General features: G+C 45.2%; 1 protein-coding gene across 9 annotated transcripts in view; it reads right to left on the bottom strand.

The window, feature by feature from the left end:
- Atp8a (ATPase phospholipid transporting 8A1) overlaps positions 1-10,344 on the bottom strand; it is a 126,648-nt gene extending 116,304 nt beyond the window's left edge. For 4 of the 9 annotated variants that reach the window (XM_077703101.1, XM_077703102.1, XM_077703113.1 and 1 more), the window contains exon 1: positions 8,453-10,342. In XM_077703101.1, the coding sequence (XP_077559227.1) occupies positions 8,453-8,555 (103 nt within the window). In that variant the 5' untranslated portion in view covers positions 8,556-10,342. Of the gene's footprint in view, positions 1-8,452 lie in introns of all 9 variants that reach the window. The other 5 variants (XM_077703096.1, XM_077703097.1, XM_077703100.1 and 2 more) reach the window with 3 other exon arrangements.
- Between the last annotated feature and the right edge of the window lie 9,133 nt (positions 10,345-19,477).

The following is a 19,477-nucleotide window of genomic DNA, read 5'->3' as shown; positions in this document are numbered from 1 at the left end:
CAACTTTTTAGCTGTTAATGAAACTCCGCATGAATATTTTGTGTACTTGTAGTTGTCGTCGTCGACGTCCATGTAAAAAGAAAACTAAGGACAGGAAATTGTCCTGCTCCCTCCGGTGGTTACTATCGTGGGTGTGGGATTTCGATCCGTCTCGTTTATATATATATATATATATATATATATATATATATATATATATATAGTGGGCAGGAGGCAGATCAGATATATACAGAAAGATAGGTCGGCAGTCTACAACGCCAAAGGAGGCATAGGGGTGTGGTTAGGCTCTCTTTTTTTACTACGGTTAATGAAGTTAACATTTTTTTTAAATATACGGCAGAAAGAAAGAAAGAAAAACACGCGCCCACAGTGGGGACCGAACCCACGCCTTTCGATTAGATCTCGAATTCCTTACCAATTCTGCAATCTGGGCGACTGTGTTCTCCTTCACTTTCTGAGCTATTTATATTTACTAGAAGCGTATCTGACGCTTGAGGGTGGTAGCCAGCGCCGAATCGGTAAGGCATTCGAGATCTAATCGAAAGGCGTGGGTTCGGTCCCCACTCTGGGCGCGTGTTTTTCTTTCTTTCTTTCTTCCGTATATTTAAAAAAAATGTTAACTTCATTAACCGTAATAAAAAAAAAGAGCCTAACCACACCCCTATGCCTCCTTTGGCGTTGTAGACTGCCGACCTATCTTTCTCTATTTCCTCAACGAGCCCCTCATTTCCTTACTATATTATTCTGCGAAAGCCTAGCGAGGGTCTCGGTTCTGGCAGCCTTGATGCCTAGGTAGCATAAGAGGGCTTCCCGCCAGTTACCTGCTCATGACAGGCTGTAGACGTTCGAGTCATGCCCCGGGGATTGAAAAGAAGGTCCCCTTCTCCCCGTGTAATCTGAGTGGCGCTGGCTACCACCCTCAAGCGTCAGATACAGTTGTAGTAAATATAAATACCCCAGAAAGTGAAGGAGAACACAGTAGTCGCCCAGATAGCCGAATTGGTAAGGCATTCGAGATCTAATCGAAAGGCGTGGGTTCGGTCCCCACTGTGGGCGCGTGTTTTTCTTTCTTTCTTTCTTCCGTATATTAAAAAAAATGTTAACTTCATTAACCGTAGTAAAAAAAAGAGAGCCTAACCACACCCCTATGCCTCCTTTGGCGTTGTAGACTGCCGACCTATCTTTCTCTATTTCCTCAACGAGCCCCTCATTTCCTTACTATATTATTCTGCGAAAGCCTAGCGAGGGTCTCGGTTCTGGCAGCCTTGATGCCTAGGTAGCATAAGAGGGCTTCCCGCCAGTTACCTGCTCATGACAGGCTGTAGACGTTCGAGTCATGCCCCGGGGATTGAAAAGAAGGTCCCCTTCTCCCCGTGTAATCTGAGTGGCGCTGGCTACCACTCTCAAGCGTCAGATACAGTTGTAGTAAATATAAATACCCCAGAAAGTGAAGGAGAACACAGTAGTCGCCCAGATAGCCGAATTGGTAAGGCATTCGAGATCTAATCGAAAGGCGTGGGTTCGGTCCCCACTCTGGGCGCGTGTTTTTCTTTCTTTCTTTCTCACGTAATTAATAAAAAAAATGTAACGTCACTAACGGTAAAAAAATAGTCTAATCATTCCCCTATGCCTTCTTTGGCGTTGTAGACCGCCGGCATTTCTTTATATATATCAGTGTGGCGAACCGAAAAAAATACCGGTTCGGTTACGGTTCTGGTTCAGGCAAAATCATTTCGTTCCGGTTCAGTTCCGGTTCGACAAAATCACGTACCGAACCGGTTCGCGAACCGGTTCGGGAGCTTGAACCGGTTCGCGAACCGGTTCGATGAGTTCAATTATCACTCAAATTAGAAAAAAATTATTTAGTAGTTTAAAACAACAGTCAAATCAAAATACAGACAAAAATTCAAAATGCTGCTGTTCCCCAAGGGCAGTGGCACAACTGCAAAGCACACTTTAAACGATTACGAGATATTATAAATACGAGATATTAGAAAAACAGATGAAGTATCGACGATTTACCACCTAGTTTCTCCCCCAGACTTCATGTTGTCCTAGCGAATATTCATAAAGCCACCGCCAAGAAATATGATGGTGGGATATATTTTCTGTTCTTTCCTTTTTTGTTGAAATCGCAATCGCCGCTATGGAATCGCCCATCACGCAAACCTTGAAGCCTTAAATTTAGGCCTGCGTACCAGCGCTTAATACCAATGGCGCACATTTTTTATATTTGTAACAAAAACGAAAAATCGTACAACAGGCACATAAGTACTATCAATGAATTAGATTATTTGGTCACCCTGAATAATTTGTTAGCTGTCACCTTATCGAATGTGGTAGCCACACTTTTGTTAAAAGTAAGCTTTAGTTAACGCTCAGTCGCTGCATTATTGCTCTGACCACTGCAATTCCCTTTGCGATAGCTATACCGGATGTGTGCATTACAATCAGTATGTCATCGTACCGCCTGACCCCCGGCCATCGTTCCGTGTGCTACATTGCAGAATCTTATAACAGATTATGTTGTTACAGATTATGCTGTTACAAAATGAAAGGGAAATTCGACGCGCGGAGCATGAGATGGGACGTTTTTGGGCAGACGCTCTTTAATTCGTCCACAGCAGTACTCCCCTCCAGAACGAGTAGCAGTAGAAGTAATGTAGCGACTTGGGCAGTCAGCACAAGTGCATCTTCGAAAAAAAGCAGATCTGAAAGAGACAAAACTGCATCAGCAGCAAACGGCTTTGCCACTGAGCAGCTCCTGCGGTCACAGTTGTCAAGTATTAACAATTTGCAGGGGTCGGACCTTTTAAACAAATTACGAAATGCAAAAAGTTTGCACACATCGGGTGTGGGCTCTCGCTGTTGCGCAGTGGAGCACTCCTGCAGCCTGATTGCTCCAATAAAGTCGCAGCTAGGGAAGGGCGAAGCCGTTTTATATCCCCTGCAAGCTGCTGAGAATGACATTTCGTTTGGTCAGCTTGCACTACGCTCACGCTTCCAGCAGCAACAGACTATTGCTACATTGGTGCTCATTCATTTCCCTTGTTGTTAGATAGAGCGTGATAGTGTTCAATTGTCTGGAGGGGAAAGTGCGCGAGCGGGTACGAAGTTGATGGTACGTAAAAAAAAAGGCTTGAATTGCACTGACTGTGCAATATCAACAACGGAGGATCGAACCGTTTTGGCATTAACCGGTATCCGTTATTTCTTTTTTCGGTTCAGTTCCGGTTAGGGTTCAGCGTGCTCAAAAAATACCGGTTCGGGTTCGGGTTCAGTTCCGGCAAAAATACCGGTTCAGTTCTGGTTGGTTTCCGGTTCGACACTCTGCTCTGATATATATATATATATATATATATATATATATATATATATATATATATATATATATATATATATATATATATATATAGAGAGAGAGAGAGAGAGAGAGAGCTTTATGGTGGGTCTCAAATGAGAAAACGTCTTATGTCTTCATGTCTTCCTTCTTGCAAGGGTTCCGCCGAGTCAGCGAAGTCGGGGCTCAGCGGAGTCAGCGGCCTCCCTTGTTTTCGGACTGGGCCTGTTGATCTTCAACGGTAGAGCTGTGCAGCGCGGACTTCCACTGCACGTCGTTCGTATGTTTAGTACAATGTGTAGTGTGTTCCTCTGGGTTTGTAGTGATGAGCGGGACCTTCACATGATGTGTGAGTGCGTAGCCCACCCTGAATAGCGTGTACATTTTAGTTCATGTAGGTCGGCACACATCTGATGTTACAGGACTGGGTTTGGGAAGGAATTGGTCTGCACCAGCCGTAGTGCTACAGCCTGTTTTCAATCGGCGAGCTTGTGAAGGCGGGAATATGATCGTGTGTCCTCCCTATAGTAGTTGAGAATTTCTCGATGCGGGAACAAACTCCAGGTTTGCGGGAGCTGTAATCATGTCCGCCAGATCTGTAGACATTCAATTCAAACTGTCCAATTCAACAACGTCAACTGCATCCGAACTGACAGCTATTCGTGAGGCTCTCCTGTACCTAAAGCGAGAATTACCACAAAAATGGGCTCTGTTTTGCGACTCCAGGCCAGCTCTCCAGTGTCTGCACTCTGCTCTTCGCCGCGGCCTGTACGAACAGCTTGTGGCCGAGATTCGTCAAGAGGATGACTTCCCAGTAAGGCATGGGCACAATATTATTTTTCAATGGCTCCCAAGCCACGGCGGTATTTTTGGGAATGAATGTGCAGACAAAGCGGCTCACTATGTCCACGGAAGTGTCCAATTGGCCGACATCCCGTTATCGCGCCATGATACTGCAAGGTCACTGCGTTCCATCACCCGCAAAATCACGCTTACTCTTTGGAATGGGCCGGAGTTTTCAAACTCCCGTTTGTACTTGCTCGACCCTGACCTGCAACACCACGTACCTATTAACATGCTACGCTCGGATGCCACCCTACTGTACCGCCTGTGGATAGGAGTTGCTTTCACGAAAGCTTACTCCTTTACTATCGGCATTGCTCCCAGCCCTGCTTGTGACGTGTGTGCCACGGATTGTGTCACTGTTCCCGGTTAGCAACGCAGAGATTGCACCTGTCAGACGCACCTAGGAAACTCGACAACTCGCGATTGACTGCGCAGACTGCTTTGTGTCCTAGGCGTTGCCCATTACAGTCCCAAAAGGCCGCAAAAGCCTTACTTCGTTTTTTAAAGGACAAAATCTTGTCTGAACGATTGTAGAGACACCGTGTACCGTTTTTGATTCGTCATTTGGTTCGTTTACCTGTTCAGTTTAGGCTTTATTATCGCCCATGGTTTTGTTTTTGTAGTTACCTTGATTTTTTCTTTTCTTGCTCCTGAAGCTCTATTCCCCGTCTTTTCAATACCCTTTCTTTCTCTTTAAATCCCTCCTTTCCCACTTCCCATGCGTAGAGTAGCCAACCGGTCTGTAAGCTGGTTAACCTCCCTGCCTTTCATGCACTGTATTATTCATCCTTCCTTCCCGATACGGGAGAAGCCTGTCGCCCTTCCGAGTTGTGCCCGTGGATGCGACTGGCGAGTTGGTTTGATTGGTGGGAGAAAGGAGGAATAGCGCTAAAAAGAAGTGGCATTACCGTCCCCGCCTTTCGGGATCTATAGTTTTGCAAGCTTTCCCAATACAATATCTCCCCTAGATTCACTGTTAATGCTCAGGGTCTTGTAGTGCGCCCTCTTTGCATATTTGTAATTTAAATAGCGTGCGGACTGATACGCACTTTCTGCACATCATCGTTGTTCGATGGACTCGTAGATTCTACTACTTCATCAGTATCTAATCATCAGCATGGCTGGTTTCAGCCGTTTTATGCTACTTATTCAGCAGCATAACTCCTTAACAATCGTTCTAAAAACAACGGAATTGCACAGAGGACTGTAGCGCGAAAGACTACCCTCTATGAACTCACTGAACTTTTTTTGTCTATAGTGTCCTACCGCTATGTCCGTACCTTTCCCCTTCTTTTTCTCTTTTCCTCTTTTTCCTCATTGTTCCCATTTCTCCCGTGCAGGATAACATACTAGGCCGTAGCCTGGTTAACATTCCTGCCTTTCTTTTACCCTCTCTCTCTCTCTCTCTCTCTCTCTCTCTCTCTCTCTCTCTCTCTCTCTCTCTCTCTCTCTCTCTCTCTCTCTCTCTCTCTCTCTCTCTCTCTCTCTCTCTCTCTCTCTCAACGCTTTGGAGCCTTGGCTGCTAAGTAAGCCGCACGGTGAATGGAGCAGGATAGAGCAGGATGGTTTATGGACCTGGTGACGAAGAATTTTTTTCTAGAGCATGGGACTATATGAACAGTAAATTCGACCCCACTTGTTACCCATTGTCCCTCCCGCCCTGGGAGCGCCCTGCGACTGGCATCCCTCGGCGTCGCCCTATACCTCGGCGGCAGGTGAGAGCACGCGAGTTATACGTTCGCACTATCCAGAACGACAACATGGAGAACGAAGTCGACATCTTCACGGACGCCGCCGTGCGCGGCAATGAGGCTGCGATTGCATGGACATCTTCGGACGCCCCCTTGCTAAATGGTTGCCGGAAGATCTCCAATACATATGGCCTAGCTGAAAAAGCTGAACATATGGGTGTCCTGGGGGCTGTCCATTCCATCCGCGACCATTGTGACTCACTCTCATCCCGGAAATTTCGCATCATTACGGATTCTCACGTCGTCCTTAAAGAATTGAACCAAACATTTTCACCTAATTATACGGCCACGAATATACTACATGCCATCCGAGACCTTCTACTGGAAGGCATCGCCATCCGCATCGTCTGGTCCCCGGGACACACGCCTGGGGCACATGGCAACCACGCGGCTCACACCGCCACCCGGGAGAGACTTGACACACCTCCAGTGGTTTCCAGTGCCCCATTGCAACACCTACCACGACCAGACTGGCAACTTCACCTGCGGAAATTCAAGGCAGAGAGTCGCAAGAGGCTTCAAGAAACCACCCCGGTGGGTGTACTCGGCCCGCTCAAGACGCTCACACGCTCGGGAGAGGTGGTAGCTAATAAGATTTACGCTAACACGGCCCTAACCCCTCATGTACTGCATAAATGGACCCACGGAGCCAGCTCACACATCCAACGCTGCCCGTATTGTGACGAGAAGTGTATCCCTAGCCTGTACCATTTGATATGGCACTGTGAGCACTTCAAGACCGGTCGCGAGCCACTATTGGACCTCGGTTCCCCACCCGGAGATGAAGAAGCGCACCTGCAACGCGTTCGAGAGGACCCCTCAGTGCTTGAGAAAGTTATTGAATATGCACTAACCAGTGGTCTTTACAAGCTGGTGTAATAACCTGAACCGAGACCTATAAAAATCGTCGCACCTATCTCTTCACGGTTTCTGCGAACTATATGTTCACGGACGTTAAAATGCTATCCACCATTTCAGGTTATTGAACTTGAACATTGTTCTTTTTTCGATTATTCCCTCCCTTCCTTCATGTCCCTTTCCTTCCCCAACTGGGCATTCATGCCCCCTCTGATAATAAAGGCATTCCTCCTCCTCCTCTAGAACGAGGAACTTATCAAATTCTGCGATAAAATAACCTGTCGAGAAACGAAGTGGCCCGAGCTTATAGAGCACGCAAACACACACAAAAGAATTAAAGGAACAAAAAAGTGAAATAATGACCGCGAAAGTCAGTTAATTACGCCCGAAAGACTTATTACTCAATGATTTCAAATAACAGCCTCCATTAATTTCAAACGGATATCGTACGACATCGTGCTGTGTTTCGAGTTCACGATACTATGCGCAAATTAGTCCGAGTTGAAACTGCTGACATATGCCGATAAAAAATTGATGCCGCCGCAAACGCGACAGGTGGAAAGCGACGTGACGCAGAGATGACTTTAATTAACCAAAAGCACGCTCAAAGTAAGTGCGTGTGTGAGCTTAACCTGACGTCGGAAGGTGCGTAGACATCTTGCGAGCAATGAGAAAGTTGTACGGATAAAAATCGGTTCCCACCGAGAGTGACAACAAAAAGCCATATACAAGCAAGATACAATCGCAGAAAATTTCCGTGTAACGGAAGTTGTTTTAACGGGTTAAATGCGTGAAACGGTGAGGTGATGAATGGTTTAAACAATAGCTTCGCATTACGTTAAAGTGCCACGCCAGGTGATTTGTGCCGTCACCTACTTCTGTCACTCGCGTCGTCGCAATGAAAGCGCAAACCTTTACGTTACACATCAAACATGCCGCACGTTTAAAAGTAATACACCGTCTATTACCAAAACAGGAGTGATTGCACCCAGCTAGCTTCAGCCGAATCCCAAGGAACGGAAGAGCCTTCTCAACGAGTATGGCTACTGGAGCAGGATACAAAACGCGCTGGTCACACAATGCAATGCGGTAGTGAGTTGGCGCGGTTTTTATTACCCTACTCTAATATACTCAACCGAGCCCGAGTGAAGCAGGTTGTCAACAAAAGACACTACACACGTACAAAGTGAGCCGTACAAGAATGGCCTTATCCACAAAAGAAATCTTACGTAAAAGAGAATGGTTGAAAGACAACATAACCGCGGAAAGACAACATAACCCTGAACCAAGAGTTGTTTCTTTTTCTTTCAAAAACGACAATTCAATAAAGATGCACAGCTCCCAGTGGCCTCAACCCGGAGCCCGTTTCGGGCTTCTTCAGACTTACCTCTATACGTTTTATACGCGTTAATAGATGTCGGTGCTTTTATACAACGGTTGGCACAAGTGCTAAAAGACCTAGGGTGTATATTTGGGCTAGTTGACGTCGGTGATCCGCAGCTTTGTTCAGCAAAATATAAGTGCAAGAAAACCAGGGAAATGTAAGGTGCTCAAGCGCTAGACTAGCGCTCGCGCACGTTACGTCTCGCTGTGGTTGTCAGCTCTAATTATGCGCTAAGCAAAGTTGGCTAGGAGAAAGCGAACAGCTTCTGCTCACCGTCGGCGCTCTCTTTCAGCGGTAGCACTGGAGGAGCGTCGTGGACGTCGTTGGACGAGGCGCCTTGGAGCGCCGAAGTCTCCAAACTGGACAGGCGAATCATCCCCGACGAGTCCAACGCGGCCGCTCCTGGCCGGCTGGCCGTGGTGGCTTCCGAATCCACGTCGAATTCTGACCGTCCCGAGTAAGCAGCTTTCGACGGTGCAGTTTGCCGACGCCGAGGAACGCACTTAGACGGAAGCGAACGTTATCATAACACAGAGGCGCACCGTTCCGACCGAAGGGCTTCCAAAGCGCTGTTGCAGCACCGCTGGGCAAGCTCGCGTCACGAGCGAAAGTGAAGGTATCGCACGCAGTAGCGGACGGGTTGCGCAAGCCACGTGAACTCCGATCGCGACGTCCCGTATCTCAAACAACGCATTGCCTTAAGCCACCCTTGTTCAAATAACGGCGTCTTCGGGCGTCGAGCACTCTATCCAAGCGTTTCTTTTCTTTCTCGGGTACGGCTTCCTTCGAAGATGGGCGAACAATGCTCGTTTTATACGGAGCGATGTTGCGCCGTAGAGTGCACTCGCAGCAGGTGGCGTGGAGGTGCATGCGTTTTTATCTCAGTCTTTTCGCGTCAACCTTGTATTTTCTTCGACTAAGCGTAGCGACGAAGGCGGAAGCCGATTGCATATTCACGCTCACCGCACGTGATCAGTTTGCTGAGAACTGACAGAGTTATTCCCACCCGAACCCCTCAACACGCCTACCACAGTTCCAATTGTTATTCAAGTTTCGCTGCAGGAGCTGTAAATCTAATCGCCTTGTCCGAAGTCCGGCCGCCTTGCGCTGAGAGGCAACCGATGCGGTTTATCTATATTCAATAAAACACCGTGAAGTTGTCGCCCAGTATCAATGTCAAAGATCGGTGTTTTGCTCGACGAAGGGATGTCGACAAGCCACGTGCGTCCAAGTTGCGGTCTCGCGATGAATCGAGGAGGTTTATACGCACGGAATCACGGGAGTGAGAACACGGTCAAGTTGTCGTCTAATATCGAAAAAAAAAATAATGGTGAGGCCAGGTGTTTTTCTCGACGAAGAAGATGTAGAGAAGCCACGTGCGTCGACGCTCCAGTCTCACGACGAATCGAGGAAATTTATACGCATGAAATTACGTGAGTAACAACACGATCAGGTTGTCGTCCAACATCAAAAGAAAATAATGGTGAGTCTCGGTGTTTTTTTCTCGACGAAGGGGATGCCGAGAAGCCACGTGCGTCGACGTTCCAGTCTCGCGACGAATCGAGGAGGCTTATACGCACGGAATCACGGGAGTGAGAACACGGTCAAGTTGTCGTCCAACATCGAAAGAAGATAATGGTGAGGCTCGGTGTTCTTCTAGACGAAGAAGGTGTTGAGAAGCCACGTGCGTCGACGTTCCAGTATCGCGACGAATTGAGGAGGGTTACACACGCGGAATCACGGGAGTGCAACACGCATTGGAGTGGTTCCCCTTCGCGGAAGGTCGTGGTCTTTTCAACGGTGGCGAGCAGGGGTAGTGGGCGACGCCGCAGCAATTGGCGACCGCGGCTGCCCGGCGGCAATCAGTGACAGTGCCAGCAGCAGCAGCAGCAGCAGCGTCCGTAACGCGCCGGCAGTAGTGCCACCATCGACCGAGCCACGCTCCGCTGCGGCCACGAATCGCCGAGCCCGAGCGCCCGAGACGCCAACGCCGACGACGAGCCCGGTTTGATCCCGTGTCGAGAATCCGGCCGCTTCACTCCCGACGTCTCTCTCCTCTCCTCTCTCGGGGTCTCCTATTCTTCATCGCGGCATGTTCCGTAACTCCCCCGTCCCATTGTTCGACCTCTCTCTTTTCGGATCGTGGTCCCGATCTTCCGGCGTGTAGCGACCAAGCGTCGCCCTCTTTTGCCTGCTCCGGTGTGAGCGATCGTCTTTGTCTCTCGGCCTGTTTACGCACAGCTTGGCTTGAGTCAGCGAGAAGAAATAAAAGAGCCTGCAGACTCTGAGTTGGGATTCATGCGAAGCAGCTTTATTCTTGTTCCGCATTCGCTTTTGCAAATCAAGTTTACGCAGCGAGAGCAACGTAATACAGAAAAAAAAAATGATAATCACCCGACAGTTCGTGTTGTACGTAATCAGAACAATAAAAATGGAAACTCGTGTTCGTTTGAGGGGCGAATGTTAGTTCATGTGGGCTGTCCAGAAATAGTCGAGCAATGGACGTACATGTCCGAGAGGCAACAAGGGTACACATGTACTACGCGTTTTTCAAGGACGGTCTCTGTTTTTCAAGGGCGGTCCCTTTTCCGTAATGTCGGTCAACAACGAACAAACCCTCCGCCTGGATAGCGTACTCTGGATTGCGTGATTCGCTGCAATAAAAAAAAATATCGCTAAATTTAAGTCGGCAGCGAAGTCGAGTTCCTTCGCGAAACTCCTTTCTTTTATCCTCCCCTTTACTGTTATCCGACCACAACAAGAAAAACTAAAAAAAAAATTCTCCCGATCGTAGCTGCTGTTTGCCTGCTGGTGTATGTTTTTTTTTTTTTTAATATTGAAGCGTTCGCTGCCTGAATGTTTAGCCTGAGAGTGGTTTTAGGTCGATATAAGGAACAGGATAAACATACTACAACTCGTAGGCAAGGCCATGGTGAGGACAACCATAAAACCATAAAAACATCAAACCCAAAGACTAAACTAGACATCAGATCAAGCACACGAGAGTCAAGTGCACGCAACTGCCTTCGCCTCATAGCGAAGGCAGTTTAATTGAGAATGTTTCCATTAACAAGATGCGATATATCTGAAACAAGCACTGATTAGCCCTCTCTTGTTCTCTTGTGTTTTCTTTGATTGTTCATTGCTTAATTCTTCTTGCTTGCAATTTATATTTCTTTTTTTTCCTCTTTCTTTTTCTTGTTTGCAACTGGTTTTCCTCATTGATGTATAAACAAACCACTCCTGCTTGGGCCGCCCAAGGCCTGCAGTATTGTATAAATAAATAAATAAATAAATAAATAAATAAATAAATAAATAAATAAATAAATAAATAAATAAATAAATAAATAAATAAATAAATAAATAAATAAATAAATAAATAAATAAATAAATAAATAAATAAATAAATAAATAAATAAATAAATAAATAAATAAATAAATAAATTGTAGACATAACGTCACAAAAAAATTGGTCATGTATAGATTTACCCGCAACTCTAGCGGACAGCGAAAAACATGTGCAAAAAAAAAAAAAAGGGAGGAGCTAGGTCGAGCGCGTGTAAAGTTTGTGGATTTGTTTACGCAGCAGCAGTAAATATTTTCTGGTGGTAGCCTGAGAAGTATTGCACCATAAATATTAGAAATCTTATGTAATGCCCCTATCTTACCGAGCCACAAAATTTCTGTAATGGCGAAAAAAATCTGTTGTTTCTCCGTGTTTCGAGCCCAAATTCGCGAAACGAAATATTTAATGAAGTGCTGCAACTGACATGTTTGTTGTTTACGAGACCCTGCCAATTAGGATAGTACAATGCAAAATGGCGCAGACAAAATACATCGACCAGGAGGGCTATGCGGTCCTCACCTTGAGACGTGCCGCAAATTAATTTCTTTAAACACGCAAAAAATAAAACAAGCTTACAAAAATCACGTCAAGCAAAAGGCGGCGAATATTGTTGCTGTCTCTGCCTGTTACTAGTTCATTTGGATGCATATCAAAAAGTAGAGGACGCAGAAAGCTCATTTGGGGTACACCGGTGTGAACTGATTGCATTAGTAAATGGGTGTTGTTTATTTTTACGTACTATTTTCTACATTGGAACGAATGTAGATTGGAACGAATGGAAATGTAAATTGGAACGAATGCTTTGCCGCAAATGCCATATGTGCCAGTTTCTTAAATAAAGGATCATGATTAATGTCATCGAATCCTTTGGCGGAATCAACGAACACTCCTAGTGTAAGTAATCGCTCTTCAAAGTTATTTAGAGTAAATTCTTATTGGTCTGGCAATGAAAACTGTGCTGATCGATTCTTACAAAAGGCATGCTGGTTTGTTAACAGAATTTTTGCCCCACGAAATTCTGACTTGCACTGAAAACTATTTTTTCTAGGCCTCTAGAAAATGTTTTCAGTATTACGACTGGCCTATCATAGATAAAGCGTTTCTGTCCGCTTTCTTACATACCTATAGTTCATACCACAAGCTAGGTGCAGCACTGTGGAGACTACATTGTTGTCATTAGCCCGCCCCCTCAGGGCGCCCAACTCACCGTGAAGGAAGCGACAAAAGGCGCCGGGGCCTTGCGGTTCCACTTGCCGAAAGGGGAGAAGGGAATGTCCTTTCAGGACCCCCTTCACTGCGGGTTAGGCGCCCTCAGTGGGCGCACTGTTGACAACAATGTAGCCTCCACAGTGCTGCACCTAGCTTGTGGTATGAACTATAGAATACTTCCGCAATTTCCATTTTGTCAGGAAAATATCAAATGGAAGGGTCATACTATAAGTGTAAATGAGAACTGTGCCACAATATCTATAGTACGGGCTTTGCAGGTCTTATCTGTGAGCTATCGACGTCACAGGAGCTGCTGTTATTTAATTTATGCGTAAGTTATCCCGGATTCTCTAGTGAATTTAAAGTATATAGGCAGTCAACGAGTATGTTGCTGCAGTCACGCGTAATTACCGTACTGGTCCCGCTGCTGGTGTAGCGATATCTAAATGTATTTGGCGGCAACTCTTCTGGCAATTATTTGCGGCGTCGATAAATTTCTTGGGTGGTATCGGTTTGCGTGCGGTTTAGTAGTAGGTTGGCACTTCTCCGAATTCTGCAGCTCTCGTTCTGGCAGCGTTAAACATACCGTGCTTTTTCTGAGCTCCTGCTCTGTGTAATTTCATAATTTACTGACTAATTTCTTTCAGAAAAGTTTAAAAAACTTGCAGGTCAGCTGAGTCTGGAGGTTTGTTTAACGAATATATTATGCAGAATGTTGCTTGTTTTCATCATAAATAGTTTTCGTATTATTCAGGGTCTCTTATTCTTCTTGTCTGGGGCTTCTAATTTTAAGAGGGCTAATTTTACTTAGGCATCCGTTTAAAATATTCTGATAGCATAGCAAGTTAAAAATTCGTGTAGGAACGCCTCGTAGGCTGTATTTACATTTTCTAGTTCAAACTTCCGACTAGTTCATCAAAGCAGTTTTTGGCAGAAATAACTTGCTTTGTATATTGATGTAAATTTAGCTGGCTAATAATTTCCCGAAGCCTAGCTCACAAAGAGAGGTATATGGTCACTTAAACTGTAGTTACGAGCACTAGGTTTTACAAAGTCTTTACCAATATTGTAATAAATAGGCCAAGCAAGGTAGAGCTGCAGAACCCGGCTCTTGTAGGCGCTGCAACAGCATTGGTTCAACAAAAAGTGTATCGAAGGGTTTCCAATTCACGTTTAATTAATATTAATTAATTAGTATTAATATTGAATATTAATATTAATATTAAACGTTAATTTAAAGTCCCCGTCATAGGCGAATTTATATTTGTAATCTGATACAAATAGCATATACGGTTCGAGAAACTGAAAGAAGAGCTGTGCATTGTCGCGAGGACGCCGATACATAGCGGAGAAAATAGTACGCCCGCGTACAATCGATTGGAAGTCATAGTCATCTGTGGTGCAAGAAAAGTCATCAATACATGTCACATTTAGACCGCCATGAACAAGCAAACATACTCCTCCACTGCGCGTAACGATTCTAGACTTTGTGAAACACTGATAATTGGATAGATGCCAAATAGCCTAACTTCGTTCATATCGTGTTACCGATAACAAAATAAAATGTAAGCGGAAATTTGAACTGAAAAGAAGTCACATTTGATCCATTGGAAATTTAAGTGTGTACAAACAATAGTTTTTCAGTGATCTGGCCACGCGAAATGCAAAAGCAGAAAAAAACCAATTCGTCCCATTTTAACTCCCACAGCCTTCAGCGCTTACACGGCACCACTAATTCCTTTAACAAATCTTTCTTACCAGCTGCAATTGAGGCTTGGAATGCCCTACCCGATGCAATTGTAAATGAGCGCGATTCACAGAAATTCCGGCAGCAATTAACCAATTGTTTTTTCACACTTAATCAGACTTATTCTCTTTTCTTCGTTGTGCAATCGCTTGTAGAACCAACACTATGTACCTAATTCAGTGCAATGCTTATCTCCAAACTTTCTTTGTATAGCAATTACCGTTTAACAAGTGGAAATATGCCCTTTGTATGTTTATGTGTCAATACCGCCTAAAATGTAAAAAAATGTGCCTTTTGTGCTTCTATATGTCAATCATGTGTGTTTTATAACCATGTTTTATAAACTTCCTTGCTGATCTTGCCCCCTCCCCCTATGTAATATCCCGAAAGAGGCCTTTAAGAGAAAAATAATTGATGATGATTATTATTATGATGATTACGATGATGATTATGGTGGTGATGATGCTGCTGCTTATTGTGGTGGTGGGGGTGACGACGACGACGACGACGACGACGACGACGACGACGACGACGACGACGATGATGATGATGATGATGATGATGACGACATGGGGTTAGATGAATTAGCGGCCATCAACCTCCGGTTTACTGAAGTCGGCTGTATATTTAATCATCTTTACTCGGTCACATGCTTCCTTCCTCACGAAGGAAGGAAGGAAGGATGTAGAAGGGAGGCAGGAAAGTTAACCTGGCTAGAGCCTACTTTGCTATCCTGCACGTGGGAAAGAGAAAATAGGCAAAAAAGAGAAAAGAAAGAATGAAGAAAAGTTGGAGTAGACACGTACGCCCAGCGCTGAAGCACTGACACTGATTGACAACATGTCTGTTGGGGTGCGAGGCGAAACTGTAGTCCTTTTCAAGTGCCTATAGCTTTGTTTCTTCCAACAAGGCCCTGCTGCGAGTTGTCGTGTTTTCCTTATATGGAGATCCCGGGCTTATGAGTTTTCAGTGACTTCTGTATCGCAAGGTATTGTTCACGGGTGGACTAGTGTACACAACATGCGATTACAACGGAAGGCTTGTCTCTCTTGATCGGAAGTTTGTGGAATGTGGTGATTGGTTGCTCTCTCTCTTGATCGTAAGTTTGTGGAATGTGGAGATCGGTTGCTCTATCAAGAAAGGGGGGGGGGGGGTAGATATGAGGCAGCGTTGTTTGCCGCGTTCGGAAGGCGTTTGTCGCCTTCAAAATGGAGGCCGTGGACTCTAAGATAGATTTGTCTGCTATATTCTAAATCTTTCGTTGCCTCTGACACCGTCGGAATTTCAATTTCCGAGCAATACTTATCCAATTTGGAAACTTTGCTTTTCAGTTTTTTTTATTAATGACCCGTATATTGACACCTCAGTAAGGACACCGTCCCAATTGTCTGACGTTAACTTGATCAGTACTGTTGATTTCCTCCAAAAAAATCCAGTAATGCAAAACAGGCGATAACGTGCTATACTTTCAAGATTCTGGGGTGCATCCACATTTAATAAAACGTCCTACGTTCTCTGACCCTTATTTCTAACAAGCACGTGTCCTGACACAACTATTTGTCCGTACGCACTTTTTTGAATTCCGAGAAAACTGCGGAATAAGCATAGCAAACGTACGATAGGAATAAGTCACCTGTTAAGCAGGGTGGTAAATGGCATTCGTGTTCCAGCTTAATTTCTTTCATTTTGAACAACTTTCATTCAGTTAGCAGACGTTTTTTGGAATTCTCCTACATTACATTCGTTTTTTACTTTCGTTATGAAGATATGAATACAATGGGCATGCGTTGTTTTGTCGACTATCGAATTTCTCGAGAAACCAGGAGAATCGTTTTCACGCCTATTATCTGCTTCTTGCACGCGAAGTAAGCCTGGCAGTAATACTGGTTGCCCCCCGAAGAAAGAAAGTTCATCAGCACCTAGGCATAAAAAAATATTAAAGATATCTTTCCAAGAAATGCTCAGGCGAGGCAAAGCATGTAATCAATCACGTAATGACACGTACCGTGAGTGACCGCCACTCTCGTTTAGCAAAATCTGTATAATATGATTTGTATGCGTTTATTTCCACGAGCTCCATTTTAGGCCGAGGCGTGCTTGGGGGAAGGGACTAAAGAGAGAGAGAGGAATTATATTGAAATAAAAAAAACTCAGAAAGGTCGGCCTGATGGTAGTATATCTGATGCATTAGCAAGGAATATGCAGCCAAATCAAGGAAATACCGTCGCCATTTGAACAGCCGGAAGGTGTGCCGGAGTCACAAGCAGCAGCTGGTTGGGTCACGTTGCGGGGGCCACGCTATATCAGCACCGCTGTCGCAAGCGAGCGGCAGCGGCAGTGGACGGGAGTAACTCGTTTCCTATTTCTTTTGCTCAATTAAACTGTAATTTTGCGTAGTTTACCAGATAAGTGCCGTTTACATGAGCCGAACGCAGTTGTTACTTCATCTTTTGTTTTAACACGAAAGTGTTTTATTCCCGGATACACGAAGCTTTCGCTGACGTCATATCCGTCACGGAAGTGACGCCAGTATAATGAAGCAAGCGGCCTGTAAAGGGTGCACCCCTGCACACAGTGTCTTTTTGCGGGGAAGCAACCTTTAGTACTAAGGAGTAAGTTATACTTATTGTTGTTCGTTTTCAGGTTTTATATTTTAACACGAAAGTGTTTAATGCCGCGATACCCCAAGATTTCACTGACATCATATCCGTAGCGAAAATGGCGCCAGTGCACCTTTTCCGAAGCGACCTGCCAGCAGGACGCTCGCCAAGCACACCCACAAGACAGTCGCCGACCCGCAAATCATGCACAGCTGCAGATTTCGCTGCACTTTTCACTTTCGTGTTTAACCGATTCCTATGACAGAGGAATCAACCATGTTTTTTTTGTTGTGCTTGGTGCCTCTCGAGCCAACGTCTTTTATTTTTGTTAGGCTTTTATCATGCCTCTCTTTAACGCCGTTTTTAACGTTCATATGTTTTAGTAAAAATCAATCTAATAAAAATTTTATATTTAAAGAACGCTGCAATGATAGCGTATTCACAAATGTTCTCAAGGCCACGGACAGTGCCAGCCAGTCCGTTAGCGGAACCTCGCCGAGTGCTGGGCCCCGGGATTGACTCCGTGGCATTCCTGCGTACTTCGACGTGCTACTGTACGAGCCGTCAGTCAGCCAGAAGTCGGTCGCCTCCAGCCGACACCTACGCCGCTGACTTAACGCCAGCCGAGCGAAGAAGCCTCACTTGACGACAACGTCCCGAGCACACCCTCGGCAGCGCCTGCACGTGCGGTGATGCGAGGTGTATTCTCCTCTTCCACCAATGTTAACGGCCGTGCAGAGGGTGCGCGTTCTGCGCGAAAGGGGTACTAGGGGGTGCGCGCGCCTGGTGGAAGTTTCGTCGTCTTGTGATTGGGCGCTGCCTATACGACTCTCCCAGAATATGGGAAACATCCTCGAAAAAAGGAAAAAAAAAAAGACGAATGAAAAAGCGACGATTTGCGCCACCGGGGTATCGGGGCCGCATTCGCATACCGAACTCCTCATTTATAGCGCTGCCATGTATACGCGTAATTAACAGTTCCATAGCTTCTCACCTGAGTTTATTAATGCTTGCAACGCGAATAAACGTCAGCTCTTCATTCGGGATCCGGTAGTCGTCTAGGCCAGGCAAACGTATGAGATAAGACACCGAATCCCACATTTAGCAGTCCTCACAGCACCGACGTATTTTTTTTTTCCCTTGAAAAAGGCCCCCGACGGGCCGTAAAAAAGCTCCCGACGGGCTGCATGTCGTACTACTTTATTAAACGGGCTCATGCACAGAAACCCTTCCCATACCACCGAGGTATAACGGGTAAATTAAATACATTGAAATTGGATGTTTGGATATACAATCGAACAACAAATCTAAAAAGGTTATTACACAAGATAATTACACAGAAAATGACTCGCTACAGAACACAGATAAATACAAGAGATCTAAAAGTTATTACGGCCTTTTTTTACCGCTGACTTTGTTTCTGCGTGTGTGTGAAATTTTGACAAAATTTTTTAAGGGGTTAGTATTGTTGAATATTACTGTTAACTAGTATTGCCATTTCTTTTAAAAATTTTAATGTTTCCGTATGTTTTATTAGCTCCGGTTTACGTCTTGCGAGATAATTTCTATGGACATTAAGAAGTCGTTCTGTCTGTTCTTTTGTTATGGGGCAGTATGTAAATAGTGGTCGAAACTGTCTGCTGGTAGTTTCGTGCAGTCCTTCTCTAGACCAATTTTCCGTAACTTTCTAGTTATCACTGGAATGTTGCTGTTTCTTATGTAGTTCATTTTGAACGACCGCCGGGAAACTTCGGAGTTCTGGAGTCAAACGGAAGAGGTGTGGTTTCAGAAGACCCCGAGCAAGCCGTTCTTTCCAACGGAGTCCAGGAAGTCAGAAAAAGCTATATTTTTCGCGGGTGCCTCGCGAGCAGAGGGACACAACAAAAAACTGTTTTGCTGTTATAGCAAAAAAAAAAAGAAAGAAGAAGGAGCTTGATGTCGGACAAAAACTACAAGAAAAGAATGGTTCTTTCATGCTACGGACTGAACGTCCCGTATGCAGATAGGCTGTCGTCGGCAGTGAATGCACCATGGACAGCCTTCTAATCTTCCCTGGCCTCCCCGTGACAGCCATGACGGGCATTGCTGGACTACGACATGCATAATGTCAGTTCACTGCTTACCAAAGGAAAACAGCTCGCTGTTTTGGATTCCTACAACTGCTTTGGTTCCCGTCGAATAATTTATTTTTCATCTCGCTGCTTTTACAACCGAAGTGTGTTCCCTCAAAAACTTCAGATGGGTTTCTGTTGTTGTATGCGGCCTCTACAGCTGTGTGAAGAAATTCCAAATGGCCCCAATTTCGACGTGCTATAAGCCGTCATTTACAAAAATCTAACCAGTCTTAAACGTGGCTGACGAGCCGCCTTGAAGTTTCCGTTAGGCTTAGTCCAGAA

The sequence above is a fragment of the Haemaphysalis longicornis genome, unplaced genomic scaffold, assembly GCF_048455015.1.
Source record: "Haemaphysalis longicornis isolate Haplotype H1 unplaced genomic scaffold, Haemaphysalis longicornis Haplotype H1 scaffold_3, whole genome shotgun sequence".
Taxonomy (NCBI): domain Eukaryota; kingdom Metazoa; phylum Arthropoda; class Arachnida; order Ixodida; family Ixodidae; genus Haemaphysalis; species Haemaphysalis longicornis.
Note: the sequence above shows the minus strand (reverse complement) of the source record. Positions and strands in the feature narration are given on the sequence as shown.